Source organism: Bison bison, unplaced genomic scaffold (assembly GCF_000754665.1).
Source record: "Bison bison bison isolate TAMUID 2011002044 unplaced genomic scaffold, Bison_UMD1.0 scf7180017864469, whole genome shotgun sequence".
In the NCBI taxonomy this organism is placed as follows: domain Eukaryota; kingdom Metazoa; phylum Chordata; class Mammalia; order Artiodactyla; family Bovidae; genus Bison; species Bison bison.
This window is the reverse complement of record NW_011495030.1, coordinates 8329969-8352077: the sequence shown is the minus strand read 5'-3', so window position 1 is coordinate 8352077 and position 22109 is coordinate 8329969. Positions and strand designations below refer to the sequence as shown.

Here is a 22109-nt window from a genome sequence, read left to right as displayed (position 1 = left end):
CTCCAGCTCATTTATGAATTAGTACAATCAGGTGTCCACAGGACAGTGTTCAGTTTAACACTTTCATGGTTTCGTGCAACTGGAGGACAAAGTGAAGTGAAAGTCACTCAGTCATGTCTGACTCTTTGTGACCCCATGGACTGTCCATGGAATTCTCCAGACCAGAATACTGGAGTGGGTAGCCTTTCCCTTCTCCAGGGGATCTTCCCAACCCAGGGACTGAATCCAGATCTCCCACATTGCAGGAGGATTCTTTACCAGCTGAGCCACAAGGGAAGCCTAAGAATACTGGAGTGGGTAGCCTATCCCTTCTCCAGGGGGATCTTCCTGACCCAGGAATAGAACCAGGGTCTCCCACATTGCAGGAAGATTCTTTCCGAACTGAGCTATCAGGGAACAGAAGTGGACAATATAAGGAAGCTGAAAGAAAACAACTCACGTGTAGGGAGAGAGTGGTCCGAGCAGGACTTTGGAAACATCCTGCTGTCCAAGGGTCATGAGTAATAGAGCCAGGCTCTGGTTGGTGGAGTCCACGCATCCACCCTGTAAATAAAAACACTATAAAGATTAATATTGTACCAATCAGATAATGGAAAACCAATCAAATAGAGGGAGGAAAAAAAAAGACACAGATGCCCAGAGCAGACACACAGAAGAGCAGACTGCAAAGTTCAAACAATAATAAAACTGAGTAAGAGTTATCCTCATATTAACAACTGTAGGGGGTTAAACTAACAGTTAATCAAAATAATTGTATGAGTTGAGACTATCAGAATCAATAGACATTGAAGTTTACTGAGGTATATCTAAGGAAAAATGAAACTTTCCCTTCGTAATTAAACCCACAGCAGGACATATAAGCAAAAAGGCATAATCATTTTTGCACAGGTAATTAACATGGGTTAAGTGAATGACATTTTTACTTATTAATATCTTTCAGAGAACACCACAGCTAATCTGACATGAAAGGACCATTCCCTTTCAAGGGTCTTACCTGAAACACTTATTTAATTACATTCAGAAACTCCATGCCATGTCCCATTAGATTCCCCTCTTCAGCTCTTCCTGTGTGCCTTAGAACTGGAGAACCTCCCAAATGCAATCCCTCCACTCTTACTATTTATGCATGATCTTTCATTTTCCCTGTTGCTCCAAATCAAGAAGCAGAACAGAATTCTTTTCAAAAATTTCTCCTGAAGTATAACTGCTTTGGTTGCCTTTCTTTTTTCATTCTTGAATTTCTCAACCACTTTAGCCATTCTTATACTTGATGTGTGCATTCCTGCTGTTTCCATTTGTGCTTTAAACAATGTCTTTATTTCAGATCATTCTTTCTGGGATAACTTTATTTAAAACGATTTATTTAGTCAGTTAGCTAGCTACATTTACTCATTTATTTGGCTGCACTGGGTCTTAGTTGCGGCATGTGGGATCCTTGGTTGCGGCATGCAGACTCTTAGTTGCAGCACATGGCTCTAGTTCTCTGACCAGGGATTGAACCTGGCCCCTTGTGTTGGGAGGATGCAGTCTTAGCCACTGGACCACTTCCCTTAGGCAGGGAAGTTCCAAAAACAATTTAAACTTGCATTGTAAATAGCCAAAGCAGGATGACATCAACATATTTTGCACACATCACAAGAAATCTAGTTTTTAACCATGACACATCACCGTTCAGGGCTAGAATCTCCCAGACTTTGAACAGGTTAGGTGGTCGCCTACTGCTGCTTATGTGAGCACATCTCTCTCCTTTTTCAATGTGTGCAGGGTAGGAAGTAAGTCAGTTCCCAGATGCAGACACTCATTCTCTGCCGTTAAAACTTCCTACAATGGAGTAAGAAAACCAGGAAGTGGATCCTCCAGCCAGGCTTTATGAAAATCTGCTCTTCTTAAATCTACCTGAGTTGATAAAGGACAATACTTACCTTCTTTAGCAAATTTTAGAACAAGAGTTATATAGCACATATATTTCCATCTAAAAGGAAAACCTGACCCCATGGAGAATATATGAACCAACAACACTATTTCTTTTTTACAGAATTCACTCCATTTCATAAAATTAAAACTGTTCTCTTTCGTCTCTGCTTCCTATCACTGTAGTGCTATTCTGCCATTCTCAACTGATTTTTATTTATTTTATTAATTTATTTATTTTTGGTGGCACTGTGTCTTCACTGGCGTTTGTGCAGGCTTTCTGTAGTTGCAGCTAGCAGGGGCTTCTCTTCCTTGCGGTGTGAGGGCTTCTCATCGGAGTGGCTTCTCTCGTTGAGGAGCACAGTTTCTAGAGCACAGGCTCAGTAGTTGTGGCACATGGGCTTAGTTATTCTGAGGCATGTGGGTTCTTCCTGGACCAGGGATCGAACCCGTGTCCCCTGCATTGGCAGGCAGATTCTTATCCACTAGGCTACTAGGGAAGTTCCTCAACTGATTTTTATTATGTGCTGAACCAACACTTCACTGCAATAAATATATTAGGGTCTGTGTACAGGACACCATGGAGGGAGTGGTGGGGCCACTCCAAAAGCAGAAGATACAATCCTTGTGCCAAGTAGCTTCAATCTCACTATAAAGATGAGATATGAGCAGGAACCAGTAAGAGTTCAAGGTGAAGATGAAGCTATGCTATTGAGGGCACCAGGACTGCCAAGGTGATGGGGTAGGGGTAGTCACTCACCCAGCATCAGAGAGAGGCTTTGTGGAGGTGGGGATTTGAGCTGGCCCTGGAGTGATGAGCAGGATTTGGAGAGGGAAGAAGAACAGGAGGATGGGGGAAAATATGACTCAGGGCCAGTGAGGAACAGCCAGGAGGCCAGCCTGAAAGTGGCTGAGTGCCCTCTGAGGAGAACTATACGAAACTGCAGGGACAAGGCGGAGCAGGGAGGCTGAGGCAGGGCTTTTCTCACTGGGTCAAGGGTTTTGATTTTATCCTGGGAAAGTGAGAAGCTGGTGAAGGTCTCTGAGCACAGGAGTAACAAGATCAGATCACTGTTTAGGGGGAGATTTAGACTGAAGACGATGTTGGAGAGAATGTGGAAAGGATTTCCTCTCTGCAAGAAGGGAAAGCCAGTACATCTAATCAGAGGAGGTTGGTGTGGAAGGGAAGAGGGTAGTAGATGGTGCCAGAGGGATGGATAGGCTAGGGTAGTTCCAGAAAGTCTGGAATGAAATCAAGAGGGCTTGGTAACTGATGAGACATAAATGGAACAAGAGGAATTAGATCAGAGGATTAAAACTTTGGTAAAAATAAATGGTACCAAAGGAGATGGATTTTTATTACTTATTTAAACCATGTCACATCACAGACTTACAAAGAATTATTATAAAAACAAGAAGCATCTTCATCCTTTTTAGCAATTAAAGATCACAGACCCACACAAAAGAAGTTTTCTTAATGATTTAAAAAAAAAAAAAAAATGCAGTCCAGCCACAATTAAATGGTTTAAAGTAGAATTTAACTAGAGTAAAGAAAAAAAATAATAACCTAATCCAGATTGCATGTTTTCTGTCTTGGGGACTGGTAGACTGTGCTTTCACCCTGAGGCTTATAATCTGCCATTTATGGAGATCTAAAACCCACATTCCAGCTGTGCCTGTGGGCTCCCACTGGGCTGTTCCGTAATGAGATACATCCACTTCCCCCAGGTCCACTGGAAAGAGACAGGAGCGCAGATGAATGTCTAAGCAAAACGACCGGTGGTACAGGCTTGTCTTCAGCATCCTGTCGTCACTTTTTCTTTGTCTCATCTTCCCAAGCCCCTACTGTGCTCTGACACAGGCCTGCCTTCCTTAGACAGTCGTCAATGCTCCCGAACGCTGTGCAAAGTTGACCCTACTACACTGTTTTTTATCTGAATTAACTGTCACATACAAATCCAGCTTTCCAGTTTTTCTTGAAAAATCTGAGAAGAACGAGCCCTCACCCATGCCATGGCAACGACTGGAGGGCTGAGAGAAGGTCCCTGCTCTGGGGAGGGCAGTGTGTGCCCTTCAGTTGGCCAGTCACTGCCTAACTTGCTTCATTTTTCATCTCCTCCCTCGTGCATGACTCTGTTCTAGTTCTCTGCCCTCCCAATCGTTAAAACTTACCTGCTGTTTGTATCAAACCAATGGGGCTGAGTCTCTGCTCACTGACTAGTTAGCTAACCCACTAAGCTAGTTAATGCTGAACTGTCTAAAGGGTAGGAAGAGGTTAACTCCTTGACTGAAGACCTTCAAAGAGAAAGAAAGTTGCTAATGAAGATACATGGGAACTGCTTCCAGGTGCTCCTCTCCCAGACCTGCAGAAGCTGAGGACATACCCGGTAGATCTCTTCAAGCAGCAGCCTGGCACAGTTCCTGCCAAGGTCTTCGGGCAGCATCGCTGCGCCCTGGCCCTGGGGGTTGGAAGCCAGCTCAGCACTGAGAAAAGTGCCATTGGTGGTCTCAGCAACCAGAGACAGCCCAAAGCCCGGAGACCTGGAGGTTCAAAGGCACAGACACTGAGTAGTGTATGAAGCAGGGTTTGCATTCACCAGTCAAAAGAGAAGACAAACATCCTTTTGATGGCACTCTGTCTGGTTATATCAGGCCTTATTAGAGATCCTACCAGCTCACACTGGAAATACACATGACTCAGTGAGGGCACAACATGGCAAAACCAAAGGTGATGAGAATCTGCACTGCTTTGCCTTTCAGCCCTCCCTTCGCCCACACCGTACACTGTGCGAGTTTGTAACATTCCACGTGTACAGCCACCCTAACAGCTACCAGATATTGAGTTCTCTCAGCCAGTTTCTGAGCTAGGGGCTTGACATGACTCTGCAGAGTGAATATTACCATCCCACCTTACAACTGAGGAAATGGACAAATCAAGCAATGAGCATCAAGTCCACACAGCCAGAAAGAAGATTGATATGCATTTCAAACATGGTCTTCCAGAAGCCAAAGACCACACAAGTTCTCCACTTCCTTGGCCCTCACTCAACCACCCCAGAAATGTAAGCAGCCTGAAGACCACCTGATTATAGCTCTTCTTGAGACACAGCAAGTTGTTGCCCCGTGATGGCAAAGACCACCCAAGGAGAACGGGCCTAGAGAAGGTACACCTTTATGCTTTTGTCCCCATGGGACATCGCTAACTCAGAATTCAATGAATAGAATCCAGAAGCCAGTAAGTATCATGTTCTCGCCCAGGTGTTTTGACCACCAGCAGCCAGAACCTAACACCCTTACCAGTCCAGGACCACAAATGCCTCGTGCACTCATGCACACAAAAAACATTTAGGAGAAAGTTTCCACATACCCAGGAACTGGGGCACACACGGGCCCCTGCCCTCATGAGGCTTAGTGACAACCAGTTTGATGTAAAACAAAATCAGCTGACAATAATAAACACAAGCATCTCCCCACAAAACTTCTAGACGTGACACCTCATGTCTACCTTGCTCAGTGCCTTTCAAACAAATATAACTGATCCTTAAATAACACAGGTTTGAACTGCTCAGGTCCAGTGACACAGATCTTTTTTCACTAAATATGAACCCCGGATACAGAGGAACCAAAGATGGAGAGCTGACCGCTGGTTTCGAGTACAGGGAAGTTCAGCACTCCTAATCCAAGCGTTGTTCCAGGGTTAGCTATATCCAGCTCCCAGCAGTACACTCCACATGCAAGCACGATACAGCCCTGCCTCCTTTAACACAATTCAACATACATGTTCATGAAGCACCTTCTATGCATCTAGCACAAAACTAGCCAAAATATTTGTTTCAGAAAAACTACATGTAAAATTAATAATGTACTATATGAGCTCACAACAGGGGCTAACTATACTGGTTGGTCCTTAATTTCTTTAAAAAAAAAAAAAATTGATTGTCTATACAGCCAAAGGTTAATAACACCTGCCAAGGGGAGAGGGAGCAGTGAGAACACAGGTTCCAGGGCACTCTGAGTCACACTCAACAATCTAACACTGTACTTCCCAGCATCATCATGGGACATTTAAAGCACAATCTCAAGTTGCCTATGACTCACTTGACCAGGAGAAGGGAAGGGGGCACCCAACTCATCAGCAGAGGTAGTGGCACAAAATGACAAAGAGAAAACGGAGGGAGGAAGGGCCAGGAGACAAGCCATCATCACTGCTCAAACCCACTTAACTTGCAGTTCCTAAGCACTTCCAAACTTTTCCATCCATGTGAAATTTTTGAGGTATTGTGTACTTATTACAATGAACTTCACATTTAATCAAGACTGTTGGTATCGTATTTGTTTTACAGAAAAAACACGATAACATATTATGCTCTATGCACGTTATGCCGACATCCCCCACCCCCCAATTTGGGCTATGTATATTATCAGGCCTATTTCAAGTTATGCTGACAAAGCAGCTGATCACCAAGTGACCTCACTGAAGATGGCATTAGTACAGTTTATAGATAACGGGCTCCAAAGCTTTCTCATTGATAAATGGTTAGATTTTTCAAAAAAGTCATGACTTTGGGAATCAAAATGGGACCATGCTGGACAAATGTGCACTGGATAAACAACTGACACAGGTCCCCAAGAACTGCTGGCTCCCAAAGTCCCAGGGCGTGGCCACACAGGACTCACTCCCAGAGTTCAGCAAGCTTAACTTACGAGGACACGTCACTGAATTAGAAAAGGAAAATAGCTACTCGTGACTGTAATTTCATAAGGGAGAAGGAAGATCACTGTTTGTCAACCGTAACTTGTTATTTAGAAAGCAGAATGCAAATTTAACATCGTGCATTGGTTTTATAGGTAAATTTTACCTGTAAAACAAGGCTACATTATGCCTACATCTCCATACACATGTGAGCTTCCTACTCATTATTCGCAAATATGGGCCTTAAGCAGCACTAGGGTCGGCTGGTCAATGATGGCATTATGAAAAGCCACATTCTAGCTGGGAGCACAGCCTTTTGGTCTGCTCTGCTTCTTTGTAGAGCGAGAAGCCAGATGACAAGGCACGACAGAGATCAGGCCACTCAGACAGCTGCTGGCACCACCTATCCTCCGCCATCCCTTGTAATTCCCTCTCCCCAAAAACAGCTGACACATAATCCCAGACCTGCAGCCAAGAAGGGAGGAAAAAGGCAAGAACGGCATTAGCAGCTACCATTTCTGCAGCACCTACTATGTGCCCGGCATTGCATTAGGGGCTTACATATGGGATCTTTTCATCTTTACAGTAACAGTAACCTAGGGATGTAGGCATTATCACTCACATGTTAGGAATGAGGACACCACCAGTGGTATTTGAGCAATACACCAAAAGTTTGGGACCATCACTGACCTTTCCAATTCCCAGGGAAAAGGCCAGCTTTGCACACAAATCCTGTCCCAACTCTAAGCTCTGACACCACCTCCTCTGTTGCTCTGGACAAAGAGCCACCACTGCATTTGTGAAACCTCCTTTATCTTTTCCTTAGGCCTCATGAAGGTCAGAGATCCCATAACACACTCGCCCCCTTCTTTCCCCTCTCTTTCCTTCTTTTGCTGAGGTTAAAGAAAGCTCAGAGAAAGGACTATGAAAGGATGAGCTGTGGTACAACTTAGGAAAAAAACTGATTTCTTATCTCACAATTGTCAGTGTCTAATGTTCTTACTTTTGTAAGACACAACCTGAAAAGTTCAGGTCCAGAGTGTAAAGATACTGTCATTCACACTAAAATGGCTCAGCAAAAACAGAGAAAACTCACATACAAGGAAAGCAAATTTGGCAAAATAATCTCTACTTACAAGTAAGAAAAATATACAAGTGTACACTGTATTATCCTTCCAACTTCTCTGTATGCTTAACATTTTCATAATAAAAAATTAGTGGTTTCTAAATATATAACAAAAGCCTAAAACAGATATTTTCATTACATAAATCATCATTATTAACTTTTTATGTTCTAACGTGAGGTTTTCCACAAAGGCTCTAACTAAACCAAATTAAAATCTGCAATAACAAGTTTCTCTGGCTCTAAGGGTGTTGTTCCCCTTGATGGAGAGAGACACCGACTGGCACTTAGACCAACAAAGGATTTTTTTCCCTAAATTGTTATTTATTCAGGGTGGGAGAACTTTGTTTACTTTACTTTTTAGTGGGAACAGAGTGCAAAGGGGATTTAAAGCTGGAGGCACTTTTATTAATAGCTGGGTTTTAATTCCCTGAGGCTGGTATCTCAAACCCTCATCACCCAGCACTGGGCACGGCGATGCTTTCCATGTGATAGATGCTCAGAATATACTTGGTGGTGACAATGGCAGTAAGTCAGAAGGAAAAAAAAGGCGAATCATTCTTCCTCTGGCTGCCCAACCTCAGAGCTGGCAGCTTAAGCTTCAATCAGAGACCAGGAGTATGAAAAATGCTTAGGGAGGCGGCAGAATTAGGCTTCCAAAATGCACAGACACTTACTTCCCAGAGTTGATGCCTTTCATGTGGTCTGTGTAAATATAGATATCAGGTATAAACTTGTTGAGGATGCTCCTTGCAGAATCCACAATCCGGTTTGCCATCTGAGGTGATACACGTACCGAATACCTGCAACTTGGAGTTAAGGGTGTCATTCTGCTTGGACTCCACAGCGGAGAAAAGTCAGTCACAAAGCTAGCAAATATTTGTGGTACTGCCATAACAAAATGATGTTTCTAATTTCATTCTATTCTCCACCTGTATTTAATTACTAAACTTTGTAGTATCATAACTCAATTTTTACATTATTATTTTTATTATTATATAATTTTTGTATTGTTATAAAAAGTCCTGGATGAAAAACACCCAAACAATATAGACACTTGGAAAGTATAAAATAAAAGCAGCTGCCAACCCTGCTCTAGATTGCCTACCCATTCCCTCCCCGCTAGAAATGGTTCACCTCAATTTTGGAACAAGTAAAGGCAATTGCCCCCCTGTATGGCATGCGCCAGACTCCCTTTGAAGTATTCTCTGAACATCCCCATTGCTGTTACCATTAAGTCTTTCTCTTAGAAACCTAAGACCAGGACAGACACCCCACTGGGACTGACCTGGGCCTCTGGGTGACCCAATCCACCCCATGGTATGCTGACAAAAGAAGCAGAAAAAACATTAGTAAAAGAACATAGTGGGACTGTCTATATAGGTCTAAACAGGTTTTTAACTTACGCCTATTTTCGATTATGTAAGTGCCGACAATGCTATTTATGGCTGATACAGGCTCCTTACAACTGCTACCTAATGGTCCAATTAGTGATAATTAGCACTTTTACAACAGGACAGCCTCAGAAAGGAAAGGAAAGATATTGGCAACTCAAATCAACTCAAATTAAAAGAGTGCTGCTGGAGGAACTGGAAACTACTGCCTCAAATTAAACTTTATTACAGACTGGTTCTCCCCAAATCAACCAACCAAATAAAAAGTAAGTATGTACTAAGCACTTCCAATGTCCGATGTATGGTTAGGGGCTGGCTGTGCATGTGGAACGAGGGGCTAAAGAAACGAAGAACAACACATGATCTTTCCATTACTCTGATCCAAACCCCAGGCACAAAGTCCAACAGGGAAAACCAGGTGTGTGGTCTCCCCAGCCCAGCCCAACTGTTCGAAAATTACTGTCAATAACACATTTAATTTTCATTTGGACTGCAGAAACAAAAACCAAAGAATCTGACTGGCATCAAGCTCCCCTTTCTGACCCATCCTGGACATTCACCAAAAGATCCAGCTCCCACATGTAAGGGAGAAGCTCCCAGTAACTCCAGGCCCTCCCAGATCTTGCGATCAGACCCCTAGTCTGTTTGGTTCATCCCCAATCCAACACCACCATCCCCAGCTCCATGAACCAAAGTGTCCAAATCCCTCAGCCTGATCTACCTGCTTCCATTCTTCCAACCTGGAGTTCTCCCTCTCTCCTGAAACCCTCCAGGACGCCCCACCTGTGGTCTGCACTTGAACTTACCACACGTCTCCCTTCATATACACTCAGGCCGTCCGTGCTCTCCGATAACACTGCATGCTTCATAATGAAAGGGGCTCTACCTCCGTATCCCTCACAAGTCTCTCATACACTACTTTTGTACTCAGAAATACTCGATAAATATTTGACTTGACTCAAAGGACAAACCCAAAATGAGGAAAGAGTAAAGAGGGATTTTTCAATACACACACACACACACACACAGCCCAGTTACATCACCACCTCTTCTGTCCAGAACGTACTTTTGACCACAGGCAGCTTCGATAAACAGTCCCAGGTCTCATACCCTTTGGACCAAGAGGGTGCTGTCCCTCTGAGGCCTGAAGTGCCTGCATTCTACAGGAAAATACAGATGTCACTATCCTGATACATAATCCCATGGTGCTCGTGGCTTTCAAAGTTCTTTCAGGTACATGGTCATCTTATTTTATGCTCACGTAACCTTGAAGTAGGAGAAGGCAATGGCACCCCACTCCAGTACTCTTGCCTGGAAAATCCCATGGATGGCAGAGCCTGGTAGGCTGCAGTCCATGAGGTCGCTAAGAGTCGGACATGAATGAGTGACTTCACTTTCACTTTTCACTTTCATGCATCGGAGAAGGAAATGGCAACCCACTCCAGTACTCTTGCCTGGAGAATCCCAGGGACGGGGGAGCCTGGTGGGCTTCCATCTATGGGGTCACACAGAGTCGGACACGACTGAAATGACTTAGCAGCAACCTTGAGGTAAGGCCATGGGTTTCTGCTTCAGGGGTCTCACTGAAGACAACTGAATCACAGAACCAAGATTCAAAATTAAACAGATACGACTTCCCAAAGGCAATCTTCTTCCCCGATCCCTCCAGGGATGTGGAAACTCAGTAGGTAAAAGTGCTAATCGGGGCCAATGGAAGCGTGTACTAGAATTCAGGCACTGTAGTAATGAAGGAAAGGAACTTTAAAGCCGGCTGCATCCCAGAGTCATTGTGGTGCTCTCTGGCTTGGTATGGAGGTCCTACCAACACTGGCTAAGAGTTCTAGAATCGGACTATCTGTATTAAGTCCCAGCTCCGGCAAACTGCATCATTCTGGAACCAATGTGCTATACCTGGTGCTTCTGGCTTTGCACAGTGGTGGTATCATAGCCAACAAGCTTTATCCAAGGTGTGATTATTGCTACTTGAAAACCTGGTGCCTCCGCATCCTCATTGTTACAAAAATAACGATCATAATACTCTCCTTCACAAGGTCTGGGAGCTCAACTGAAACAATGCATGTCAGGCGCTCAGCCATGCCTTGTGTGTAGCTGGAGCCCAGTGAATGTCCACTACTGCTTTTCCTACTGGCAGTCCAAGGTTCAAACCCCAAAGCAGAGGTTCTTTCCTCTCAGGAGTAAGAGACCTCTCTGAGAATCTGGTAAAAGCCATGAACCCTGTCTCAAGACACACGTGAACACACAATTCTGCAGACAATTCCAGGGGCCTTTTATGAGTACCATACTAAGAACTCATATCCATGAAAGACAAGTTCATGGCTACAGGGCATATGGAACTCCTACCCTTCACCCTCCCTGGTGTTACAAGTCAGAGAAGGCTAAGGAGTGAGGGTATGTGTGAACACAAAGCAAGAGACTCACTCTCTAAGTACCCTCCCTACAATTAAGAGAAAGGAAACCGGATCGTCCAACAAACTCCACCTCATGCCCCTCTCCTGCCTCCACCCCAGCTTCTTCTCTTGACTCTTATACATCCAATCATGAACTACTGGGACAGCATCACAAAATTGAAAGACAGTGTTTCTTTCTCTCTCAGGCAGTGGGGAGTAAGAGAGTGGGTGGCAGTAAATAAAAGGCAACCGCACCATCCAGTCACAGCTGCTGGCAGGAACGCCACCAGCTCCCTCCCAGGCCCTGGCCAGTCAGTCAGAGAGATGCACTCTGCAGGGACAGGGGTGGCGGGGGAGGGGGAACAGTTAAAACCACAGACACACACAAGAGAATGGGGCTATTTCTCCCAGCTTGAGTCCTCCTATGGGGAATATAACCTCCAAGCTCAGCCCAACTGTTAACCAGCCTTGCAAGTAACAAACCCCTGCTAAAGCTTTTTCCAAAAGCAGCTTCTTTTCTCCCAGGCTCCAAAGCTGGCCAAGAAAGTGATCTCAATTCAAACCCACATTCCTTTGGGGTATCTGTGAAACGGGCAGCTTTGCAGATCAGCAGCTGGAATGTCTGGTTTGCAGACTGGGATCTGGGCAAGGGCGCTGTGTCGACTTGCGTGGGGAGTTTAGAGGAAGGACTAGAGTTAGGGCTAGATGGGGGAAGGCACAGGTGTCCTATCCCCAGCCTCAAGGAAGGGGAACCGCCTGGGACCTCACCAGCATCCTTCTGGCTCAGAGCCTACACAGGGAATGTTCGAAGAACGCCAGAAAAAAGCAGGGGAGGAATGAGGTTACATCCCAGATGCCTAGGGTACAACAGCTGCTTCAGCTGTTATGTAAAACCCTGTACAATCCCAGAGCTTTCCCTGTTTCCTGGCATCTTCATCAAAGGCATCAAAAAACTCACAAGGCTTTTGTACACCTGGTACAGAGTACATGTGAGACCCCAGTGTAACAGCCTCCATGCAACCCACGTTGTTACCACAGGACTGTGGTAAACAAAGAGAGCACACACTGGAAATCACATTTCCAAACTGAGAGAGTGGACTCCAAGCAGAGTTCACTGCCATGACACAGCACTGAAGAAACAAATCTCTAAATGGAAAAAACAAACTGAAATAGTTCTGAAAGTGTGTAGGACTCTGTGTACAAGGCCATTAACCACAACATTTTTGGCAACAGTGAAGAACAGAAGACATCCCAATGGCCATCAACAGGGTTTAACTTGGAATTTGTACACAGTGAAATTCAATGTTAAGGAGAATGAGGTCGAGCTATTAGTAACTAGGGGGGCTTCCCTGGTGGCTCAGGCAGGAAAGTATCCACCTGCAATGTAGTAGACCCTGGTTCAATTCCTGGGTTGGGAAGATCCCCTGGAGAAGGGAATGGCAACCCACTCCAATATTCTTGCCTTCAGAATCCCATGGACAGAGGAGCCTGGCTGGCTACAACCCATGGGGTCGCAAAGAGTCGGACATGACTAAACGACTAAACATGCACATAAGTAACTAACGTGCATCAAGCAAAACAGGTATCTCTAGTTTTTAAAATGAAAATCCACCTACTAGCATCACCAGGCTTCCCAGGTGGCACCTGTGGTAAAGAACCTATTTGCCAATGCAGGAAATGTAAGTTCAATCCCTGGATCAGGTAGATCCCCTGTGAGGAGGAAGTGGCAGCCCACTCCAGTATTCTTGCCTGGAGAAGCCTATGGACAGAGGAGCCTGACTGGCTACAGTCCACAGGGTTGCAAGGAGACGGACAGAACTGAAGCAACTTAGCACACACTTGCATCACATTTCCATTCCTCTATAACCTGTTTCTATCTCCTAAGAGTCGGAGAATATGAGAGTCGACCATCACCTTCAGACGTCAATGTAAGCATCCATCAACCTGGGGGTTCCCTGGGAAAGGTACCATTTCTCCTCCACCAGCCATATTCCCCCCTACATGCACAAGTCTTGGCCTATGGTTGGGCCCAAGGATAGCCCTGCAGAGAACAGACATTAATCCAGGGAAGCTCTCTTACAAGTTCTTCTGTTCTTGATAATTCCTAAAAAGAACTTCAGGCAGCACCCCAAGTTTCTTCTTTTATCTCAGCAACAGCTCTCTCTGTCCTGTGGCTCTGCATCCACCCTACATCGTGCCCTCACTACTCACCATGCAATCCAGTCAAGGCCTCTGAAAAGGCAATCCACTCCACAGTTCCTTTCCTCCAAGTAAGACCACCCTTAACCCTCCTGAAAAATACAAAACTTGACTTTAAGCCCCTATCACCCCTAGAAGCACACATCCTTTCTACTCATATCAAATCCCCACCAGGAAAGCCATCACCCAACCCCATCCGGCCCCCCACGTCCAACACTTGCCCTTACCATCATCTTGTCGGCACCTAGAATTCTACCACTCTTAACATTGGAAACCCCGAAATACAACTCCCTAAACACAATGTCAAGTTCTTCTACACAACACACACGTCTATTTCCATTAAAACTGTGAAGAAAAAAAAAAAAAAAACTGTGAAGGTTTCCAACCCCATGACCATGTGCCTTCTCCAGGCTGGCAGCCTCTGCTGCATTCCTCAGTAAGGAGTGCACCGGCCGTCGCTCCAATGACACGCTCACTAATACGCCCTGTACTCCATACTTCTGCACATCTCACTCACCTGGTCGATCCACACCCAGTCCTGCATGAAGATGGCCTCCTGCCTCCTCCACTCCTCCTTCTAGGCTGCCAATTGCTGCTGGACTAGCCACACACCACACAGCTAGCACCATGAAAACACCTCACTTCAGCTGAGCCCTTACTGCAGTGCCACAGCCTTTTCCTTATCCTGAGTTACTGTGCCCCACTGGACACACCCCTCACAATGCCTAAGTGGCCCACATCTTCGCCACCCTTGTCACATTCCCTTATCACACCCCTGCCAGTCCCCTCACCCTGGAACCCATCCTAACTCAGTAAAAATTCAAAATGCCTCCTACCCCTTTCCAATCATCATCAAAATGCTCCATCTAGAGCCATTCTTACCATACACCTGCATTTTCAATCCATCTCCTCTTAAATAATAATAAAAACAAGAGCAGCCACCATTTACCAAATACTTACTTATACCAGCCCAGTTTCTCATACTACACATCTATTACTCCATTTAAACTTCATTAGAGCCTGGCGGACTAATGGGGTCACAAAGAGTCAGACAAGACTGAGCACAGCACAGCATCAACAGCCCCACACAGCAGTCATAAACTGGCCCAATGATAAATGTGTCAACCAAAGTTTGGGGCCAAAACCCCAACATCAGTGAATGGCAAAGCCAAAATTAGAGCCACATCTGTCTGACTCTAGCATCTGTGCTTTAGCTTTAATCGCCTTGTTACCTTGCTTTGTCAGTCTCCCTCTCTCATGCGTAAATCTACTTAACCTACAAAAATACTCAAATCATCAATCTTTTTGTTAAAGAGAGGGGATGTTCTCAATTCTTTTCCTCAAGTTATCACCATATCTTTCTTTCCATTCTCTTTCCTTTCAAAGTTCTTGAAAGAGTAGCTTCTGCTTGCCACCATTTCCCCCCATCACTCTGCAGCCCAGAACTGGTTATCTGGCCTCTGACTCCAACACTCACTGGAAAGAGCCCTCAGGGTTATCAGTGGCAGCCTCCTGTGAGTCCCTCGGCTTGGCCTAATGCTTACTCCTCTGGGCCCTTTAAGGCACTGACTTGGCTTCTAATAAGCTGCATTTTCTTCTCTCTTTATTTTTTTAAGAAAAAAACTATTTGCAATTTATTCATAAACAAAGAGTCAATACCTTGATACACAGAGACTTTCCCTCATCAACTTCCCCTTATCAGTTTGTATAGGAAAAGCAGAAAAAATGGTTGACTTTTACTACTGATTTTCAAAAGAATGGGTCGATTTTCAAGGATGATCAATACAGGTTTTTTTTTTAAGTATCATAATAAATTTGTGGATGTAACCTTATTTAATGTGTAATCAATTGATCTGTAGTTATTTTTATTGGTAGTTAGATTGTCCCATCTTTGGCTAGTAGGAGCCACTTCAAGTTGGCTTCCGTGTCCATTTGACATGACTCTAGTAGCCTTTGACAGCTCCCTTGATGTCTAGGAATTTTACTAGATACTGTCAAATTCTTAATCATACTAATTACATTGTCTCACCTTCTCACCAACCTTTCATCAGAATATTATGTCAAGCTTTAGTTTCTTTACCAATCTAACTAGTGACAGATGGCATCTCAGTGTAGTTTTAATTTATTTATTTTTAATGAAGTATCACTGATTTCTTTATTCCCCATTCAACTCTGATTTTCCCTAGTCTCCCTTCCTGGAAGAACGTTGCTTTCTGCTTTCAAATCTTAGTGACCTTTCAGGGTCCCATCCTCTTCTGTTGCCTTCTACATAGTGGCTGATGCCACAACCATCCATTTCTAGCTTTCCTTGTCCCTGAGTCCTACATTTCCTAGGAAGTTCTACATTCCCAATTTCTAAGTCCTTTCTGGACTTATCCATGTACTTACCTGGAATCATAAAACCCAACATGAGTAAAACTAAACTTATTTTCACTGCCAACCACATGGCCACACCCCACCCCAAACATTTGCAGTTTCTATCTGAACAAATACGTCTATTCAGGGGTATAAGTGAGAAGCATCAAAATCATACTCAAGGACTCCCTATTCCTCTAGCACAGACCCAGGTGATCACTGCATCCTATCCATCCTGCCTCTAGGAGACCTTCATAAACTAGCAGCCCTCACCTGTCCCCAAGACACAACCCTCACCAGCTCTCTTTAGGGCATGATAATTCCTTACTATCTCTGCCTCTAAGTGAGTGCAGTGAAGAGGTGCTTTTGTTTTGTTTTGTTTTCCAACTCATACCTACCAAAATTTCTACAATGAGCCAAAAACAGCCAAAAGTTCTTTCTGTACCACTGGAGTTATTTGGTTAATGTGCAAATTCTAAATTCTCTTTCCAAAAGAAAATTACTGATTCTGAATGAAGGTCAATTCCTCAGCACAGCCTCCAGTCTCCACAGGCTCCTGCTCTCACTTTTCATCCCATCTTCCACTTGACATCCTTGAGTGACCTGCATTCAGGCCACACCACATCGCCTGCCGCTCCCCAGAACGGCTGGGCACTGTTCCCTCCACAGGCCCACATTTCCGTCCACAGCACTCCTCCTTCTTTGTCCCGCTTTACAAGCCTCTATTCTTCAAGCTCAGTCCAAATGCCCTGTCCTCTCTACAGGAAAAAGCAGAGGTTAAAGGCATGGGCCACAGAGACAGGGCTCAAATCCCAGCTCTACCATTACTAGCAATGTTATATGGGAGCAAATTCCTTAAGTGTTTGAAGCCTCAGTTTCTACATCCACAAAATAGGATAGAAGTGAATTCAGACTCACTTTGAGGTTAAGAATAAAGTATATAAAATATAAATGTATTAAACTCCACAATCAAAAGACACAGAGTGCCTGAATCGATAAAAGAAGATCCAACAAGAGACAAATGAAAATGAAAACAGAACATACCAAAATTTACGAATGCAACAAAAGGAGTACTAAGAAATTTTATACTGATAAGTGCTTTTCTGGTTGCCTGATGTCCTCCGCCAGCATTCAGAAGTTGTTCTGTGGAATTTACTCAGCGTTCAAGTGTTCTTTTGATGAATTTGTGGGGGAGAAAGTGGTCTCCCTGTCCTATTATTTCGCCATCTTAGGACCGCCTGATAAGTGCTAACATTCTTTCAAAGGAAGATCTCAAACAGCCTAATTTTACACTAGAAAAAGAAACCAAATTCAAAGTTGGCAGATTAGACATTAATAAAACAGAAAAACAATAGAAGAAACTTAATGAAATAGTTGATTTTTTGAAAAGATAAAAACTGACAAACTTTAGCTTGACTAAGACAAGACAAAACTCAAATAAGTAAAATCAGAAATGAAAGGAAATATTAACAACTTACGCCACAGAAATTGGAAAACATCATGAGGGACTATTATAAATGACTATATGTCAATAAACTAGACAACTTAGAAGAAATAAATAAACCCCTATACACATAAAAACTTTCAAGTCTGAATCAAGAACAGAGAGCTTGAACAGATCAGTTACATGTAAAGAGATTAAACCAGTAATCAGAAAGTTCCCAACAAAGAAAAACCCATAACCAGGTGGCTTCAGCAGATGACTCTAATGGTGAATTCTATCAAATGTTCAAAGAAGAATTAACACCGATGCTTAAACTTCTAAAAAAAAATCCAAGAGGAAACACTTCCAAACTCATTTTATGAGATTAGGATCACCAAAGCCAAAGATAATACAAGAAAACTGCAGGCCAATATATCTGACAAACACGGATGCAAAAAACCTCAAAAATATTAACAAACTGAGTTCGACAGCATATTATAAGGGTCACACAACATGACACGGTGGTATTTATCCCTGAGATGCAAGAATGGTTCAACATATGCAAATCAAACAATGTGATACCTCACATTAACAGAATGAAGGATAAGAATCACATCATTGTCTCAATAGCTGCAGAAAAAGCATTTGATAAATAACACTCTTTCATGATAAAAAAACAAAACAAAAAACCTCTCAACAAATTAAGCATGGAAGCAACTTACCTCAACACAATAAAGGCCATATATGAAAAGCCCAAAGCTAACATTATCTTTAATGGTGAAAAACTGAAAACTTTTCCTATAAAATTCAGAACAAAGCAAAGATGCCCACTCTTGACATTTCTATTCAGCATAATACTAGAAGTCCTAGCCAGAGTAATTAAGTAAGAAAAAGAAAATGCATTCAAATTGGAACGGAAAAAGTAAAATTATCTCTTTTTGCAGAAGACGATCTTATATGTAGAAATCCTAAAGAACAGCATCCCCCCAAAAAAACTGTTAGAATAAATGAATTCAATATAGTTGCATGATACAAAATCACCATACAAAAATCAGTTGAGTTTCTATACACTAACAACAAACTACCCACAAAAAAAAAATCAAAGAAACAATCCTATTTACAATAGCATTTAAAACAACCTAAATTCTTAGAAATAAACTTCACCAAGGAAGTGAAAGACCTACACACTAAAAACTACAAAACACTGATAAAAGACATTTTAAAAGACTTTAGAGGAAAACACAGGCCATGTTCAAAGACTGGAAAAATTAATATTGTTAAAATGTCCATACTTTCCAAAGCAATCTGCAGATTCAAGGCAATCACTACCAAAATCTCACATTTATTTTTAATAAAAATAGGGAAAAAATAAACCTAAGATTTATATGAAACCACAAAGGACTCCAAATAGCCAAAGAATTCTGAGCAAGCAGAACAAAGCTGAAGGCATCACAGGTCCTGATACCAAAATATGTTACAAAGCTACCAAAATCAAAACGGTATAGTACTAACATTAAAAAAAAAAAAACAGAACAGAGAGCCCAGAAATAAACCTATGCATATCTAGTCACTTGACCTTCAACTAGGTTGCCAAGAATATACAATGGGGAAAGGATATCCTCTTCAATAAACACTGTTGGGAAAACAATACCTATATGCAAGAGAATGAAAGAGGATTCTTATTTCACACCAGGTACAAAAATAAACTCAAAATGAATTAAAGACAAATGTAAGACTTTAAACTGTAAAACTCTGAGAAGAAAACAGTGAGGAAGACTTTTAGCTTCAGCAATGATTTCTTGAATACCAAAAAGGAAAAAAAAAAGGAGGCAAAATAAACAACAGAGTGAAAAGGCAACCTATGTAATTAGAGAAAATGTCTGAAATTCATATATATGATTAACACTCAAAAGATACAGCACACCTTATCTTACAATTTAGTAGCAAAATGAACAAACAACTCTACTTAAAAATGGGCAAAGGGCTTGAATAGACACTTCTCCCCAAAAGACATACAAATGGCAAACTAAAACATGGAAAGGCACTCAATAATCACTAATCACCAAGGAACTACAAATTAAAACTACACTGAGATATCACCTCACCCCATTTGGACAGTGATTATCAAAAAATAAATAAGTAAGAAGTGTTGGTGAGGGTATGGAGAAAAGGGAGTCCTTGTACACTGCTAGTGGGAACATGCACTGGTGAAGCCACTATAGAAAACAGTATGGTGATTCCTTGAGAAATTAAAAATAGAACTACCATCTGATCCAGCAATCCCACTTCTGGACATATATCTAAAGAAACTTAACTTAGGATCTCAAAGAAATACACATGGATTCCTATATTTTTTTTTCAGCATTATTTACAATAGCCAAGGTATAAAAGCAACCTAAATGTCTACCAACAGACAAATGGATAAAGAAAATGTGGTATATGGATTCATAATGTTATTCATCCTCAAAAAAGGAAATGTTATCATTTGTGGCAACATGGGTGAACCCGGAGGATATTATGCTATCTGAAATAAACCAGATACATAAGAACAAGTACTACATGATCCCATGTATATGAGGAATCTAAATAAGTCCTGCTGCTGCTGCTGTTAAGTTGCTTCAGTCGTGTCCGACTCTGTGAGACCCCATAGACGGCAGCCCACCAGGCTCCCCTGTTCCTGGGATTCTCCAGGCAAGAACACTGGAGTGGGTTGCCATTTCCTTCTCCTAGACACTTACTATACACTGTAATGCCTATATTGCATACTTAAAATTTGCTAAGAGGATAAATCTTATGTTAAAAGTATTCTTATCACAAAAAATTAAAATAACAAAGAGGATGAAAAGAAACTTTTGGAGGTGATAGAAACACTTATGGCACTGATTGGGCTGATGGTTTCACAGGTATATATATATCTCTCTCCAAACTCCTCAAGTGGTACACATTAAATATATACAGTTTTTTGTATGTCAACCACATCTCAATAGTTTAAAAAATAAAAAATTAATTAAGTATATAAATTATCATAGTTCAGAATAAGCAATTACTAAATGGTAGATATTATTAATTACTAGTCAGCTCTCTCACATCTTCCAGACAAATATGCCACTCTACTCTTAGTTCCTCCAACCCACTGAACATCATCTACATCACTTTATACATTATAGCAGAATTATGTATCTGTACATTCATTTCCTTCACCAGACGATGAGCTCTTCTGAAGCAGGGACTACAGTGCATTGGTAGCCCCCAAATCAAAGCCCTCAAGAGAGTGTAACAAACAGTGGAACTGTTTGCTTAAGTGTTAACCAAAAAAAATAAATGAATCAATCAGTCAGTCTAGTTATGATGAGGCAGATAATAAAATACCCTATCTCAGCCAATAATTACAAGTTCACTGTTGAGATTTTTCCAAGATTGTTGTCTGGAATGTGAAGCCAGGTGGGCCCTAGGGAGCATCACTGCAAACAAAGCTAGTGTAGGTGACAGTACTCCAGTTGAGCTATTCCAAATCCTAAAAGATGATACTGTTAAAGCTGCACTCAATATGCCAGCAAATATGGAAACTCAGCAGTGGCCACAGAACTGGAAAAAGGTCAGTTTTCCTTCCAATCTCAAAGAAGGACAATGCCAAAGAATGTTCAAACTACCACACAACTGCACTCATCTCACACACTAGTGAAGTAATACTCAAAATTCTCCAAGCCAGGATTCAGGAGTACGTGAACCGAGAACTTCCAGATGTTCAAGCTGGATTTATAAAAGGCAGAGGAGCCAGAGGTCAAATTGCCAACATCCGTTGGATCATAGAAAAAGCAAGAGAATTCCAGAAAAATTATCTACTTCTTCTCTATTGATTACGCCAAAGACTTTGACTGTGTAAATCACAAAAAACTGAGGAAAATTCTTAAAGAGCTGGGAATACCAGACCACCTTACCTGTCTCCTAAGAAATCCGTATGCAGGTCAAGAAGGAACAGTTAGAACTGGACATGGAACAACAGACTGGTTCCAAATTGGGAAAGGAGTATGTCAAGGCTATATATTGTCACCCTGCTCATTTAAGTTGTATGCAGAGTACATCATGTGAAATGCCAGGCTGGATGAAACACAAGCTGGAATCAAGGTTGCAGGGAGAAATACCAATAACCTCAGATATGCAGATGACACCACCCTTATGGAAGAAAGTGAAGAGGAATTGAAAAGCCTCTTGATGAAAATGAAAGTGGAGAGTGAAAAAGCTGGTTTAAAACTCAACATTAATAAAATGTAGATCATGGCATCTGGTCCCACCACTCCATGGCAAACAGATGGGGAAACAATGGAAACAGTGACAGACTTCACTTTCTTGGGCTCCAAAATCACTGCAGATGGTGACTGCAGCCATGAAATTAAAAGACGCTTACTCCTTGGAAAGACAGCTATGACCAACCTAGACAGCATATTAAAAAGCAGAGACATTACTTTGCCGACAAAGGTCCATCTAGTCAAAGCTATGGTTTTTCCAGCAGTCATGTGTGGATGTGAGAGTTGGACTATAAAGAAAGCTGAGTGCTGAAGAACTGATGCTTTTGAACTGTGGTGTTGGAGGAGACTCTTGAGAA

The 22109-nt window shown here is 42.5% G+C and overlaps 1 protein-coding gene across 2 annotated transcripts in view; it reads right to left on the bottom strand.

Annotated features, from left to right (window-relative positions):
- Nucleotides 1-22109, bottom strand: part of RCL1 (RNA terminal phosphate cyclase-like 1) — a 64946-nt gene that overhangs the window by 11422 nt on the left and 31415 nt on the right. For both annotated transcript variants that reach the window (XM_010860718.1, XM_010860719.1), the window contains 3 exons: nucleotides 8405-8530; nucleotides 4296-4452; nucleotides 440-543 (listed from right to left, as the gene is read on the bottom strand). In XM_010860718.1, the coding sequence (XP_010859020.1) occupies nucleotides 440-543; nucleotides 4296-4452; nucleotides 8405-8530 (387 nt within the window). The remainder of the gene's footprint in view (nucleotides 1-439; nucleotides 544-4295; nucleotides 4453-8404; nucleotides 8531-22109) is intronic.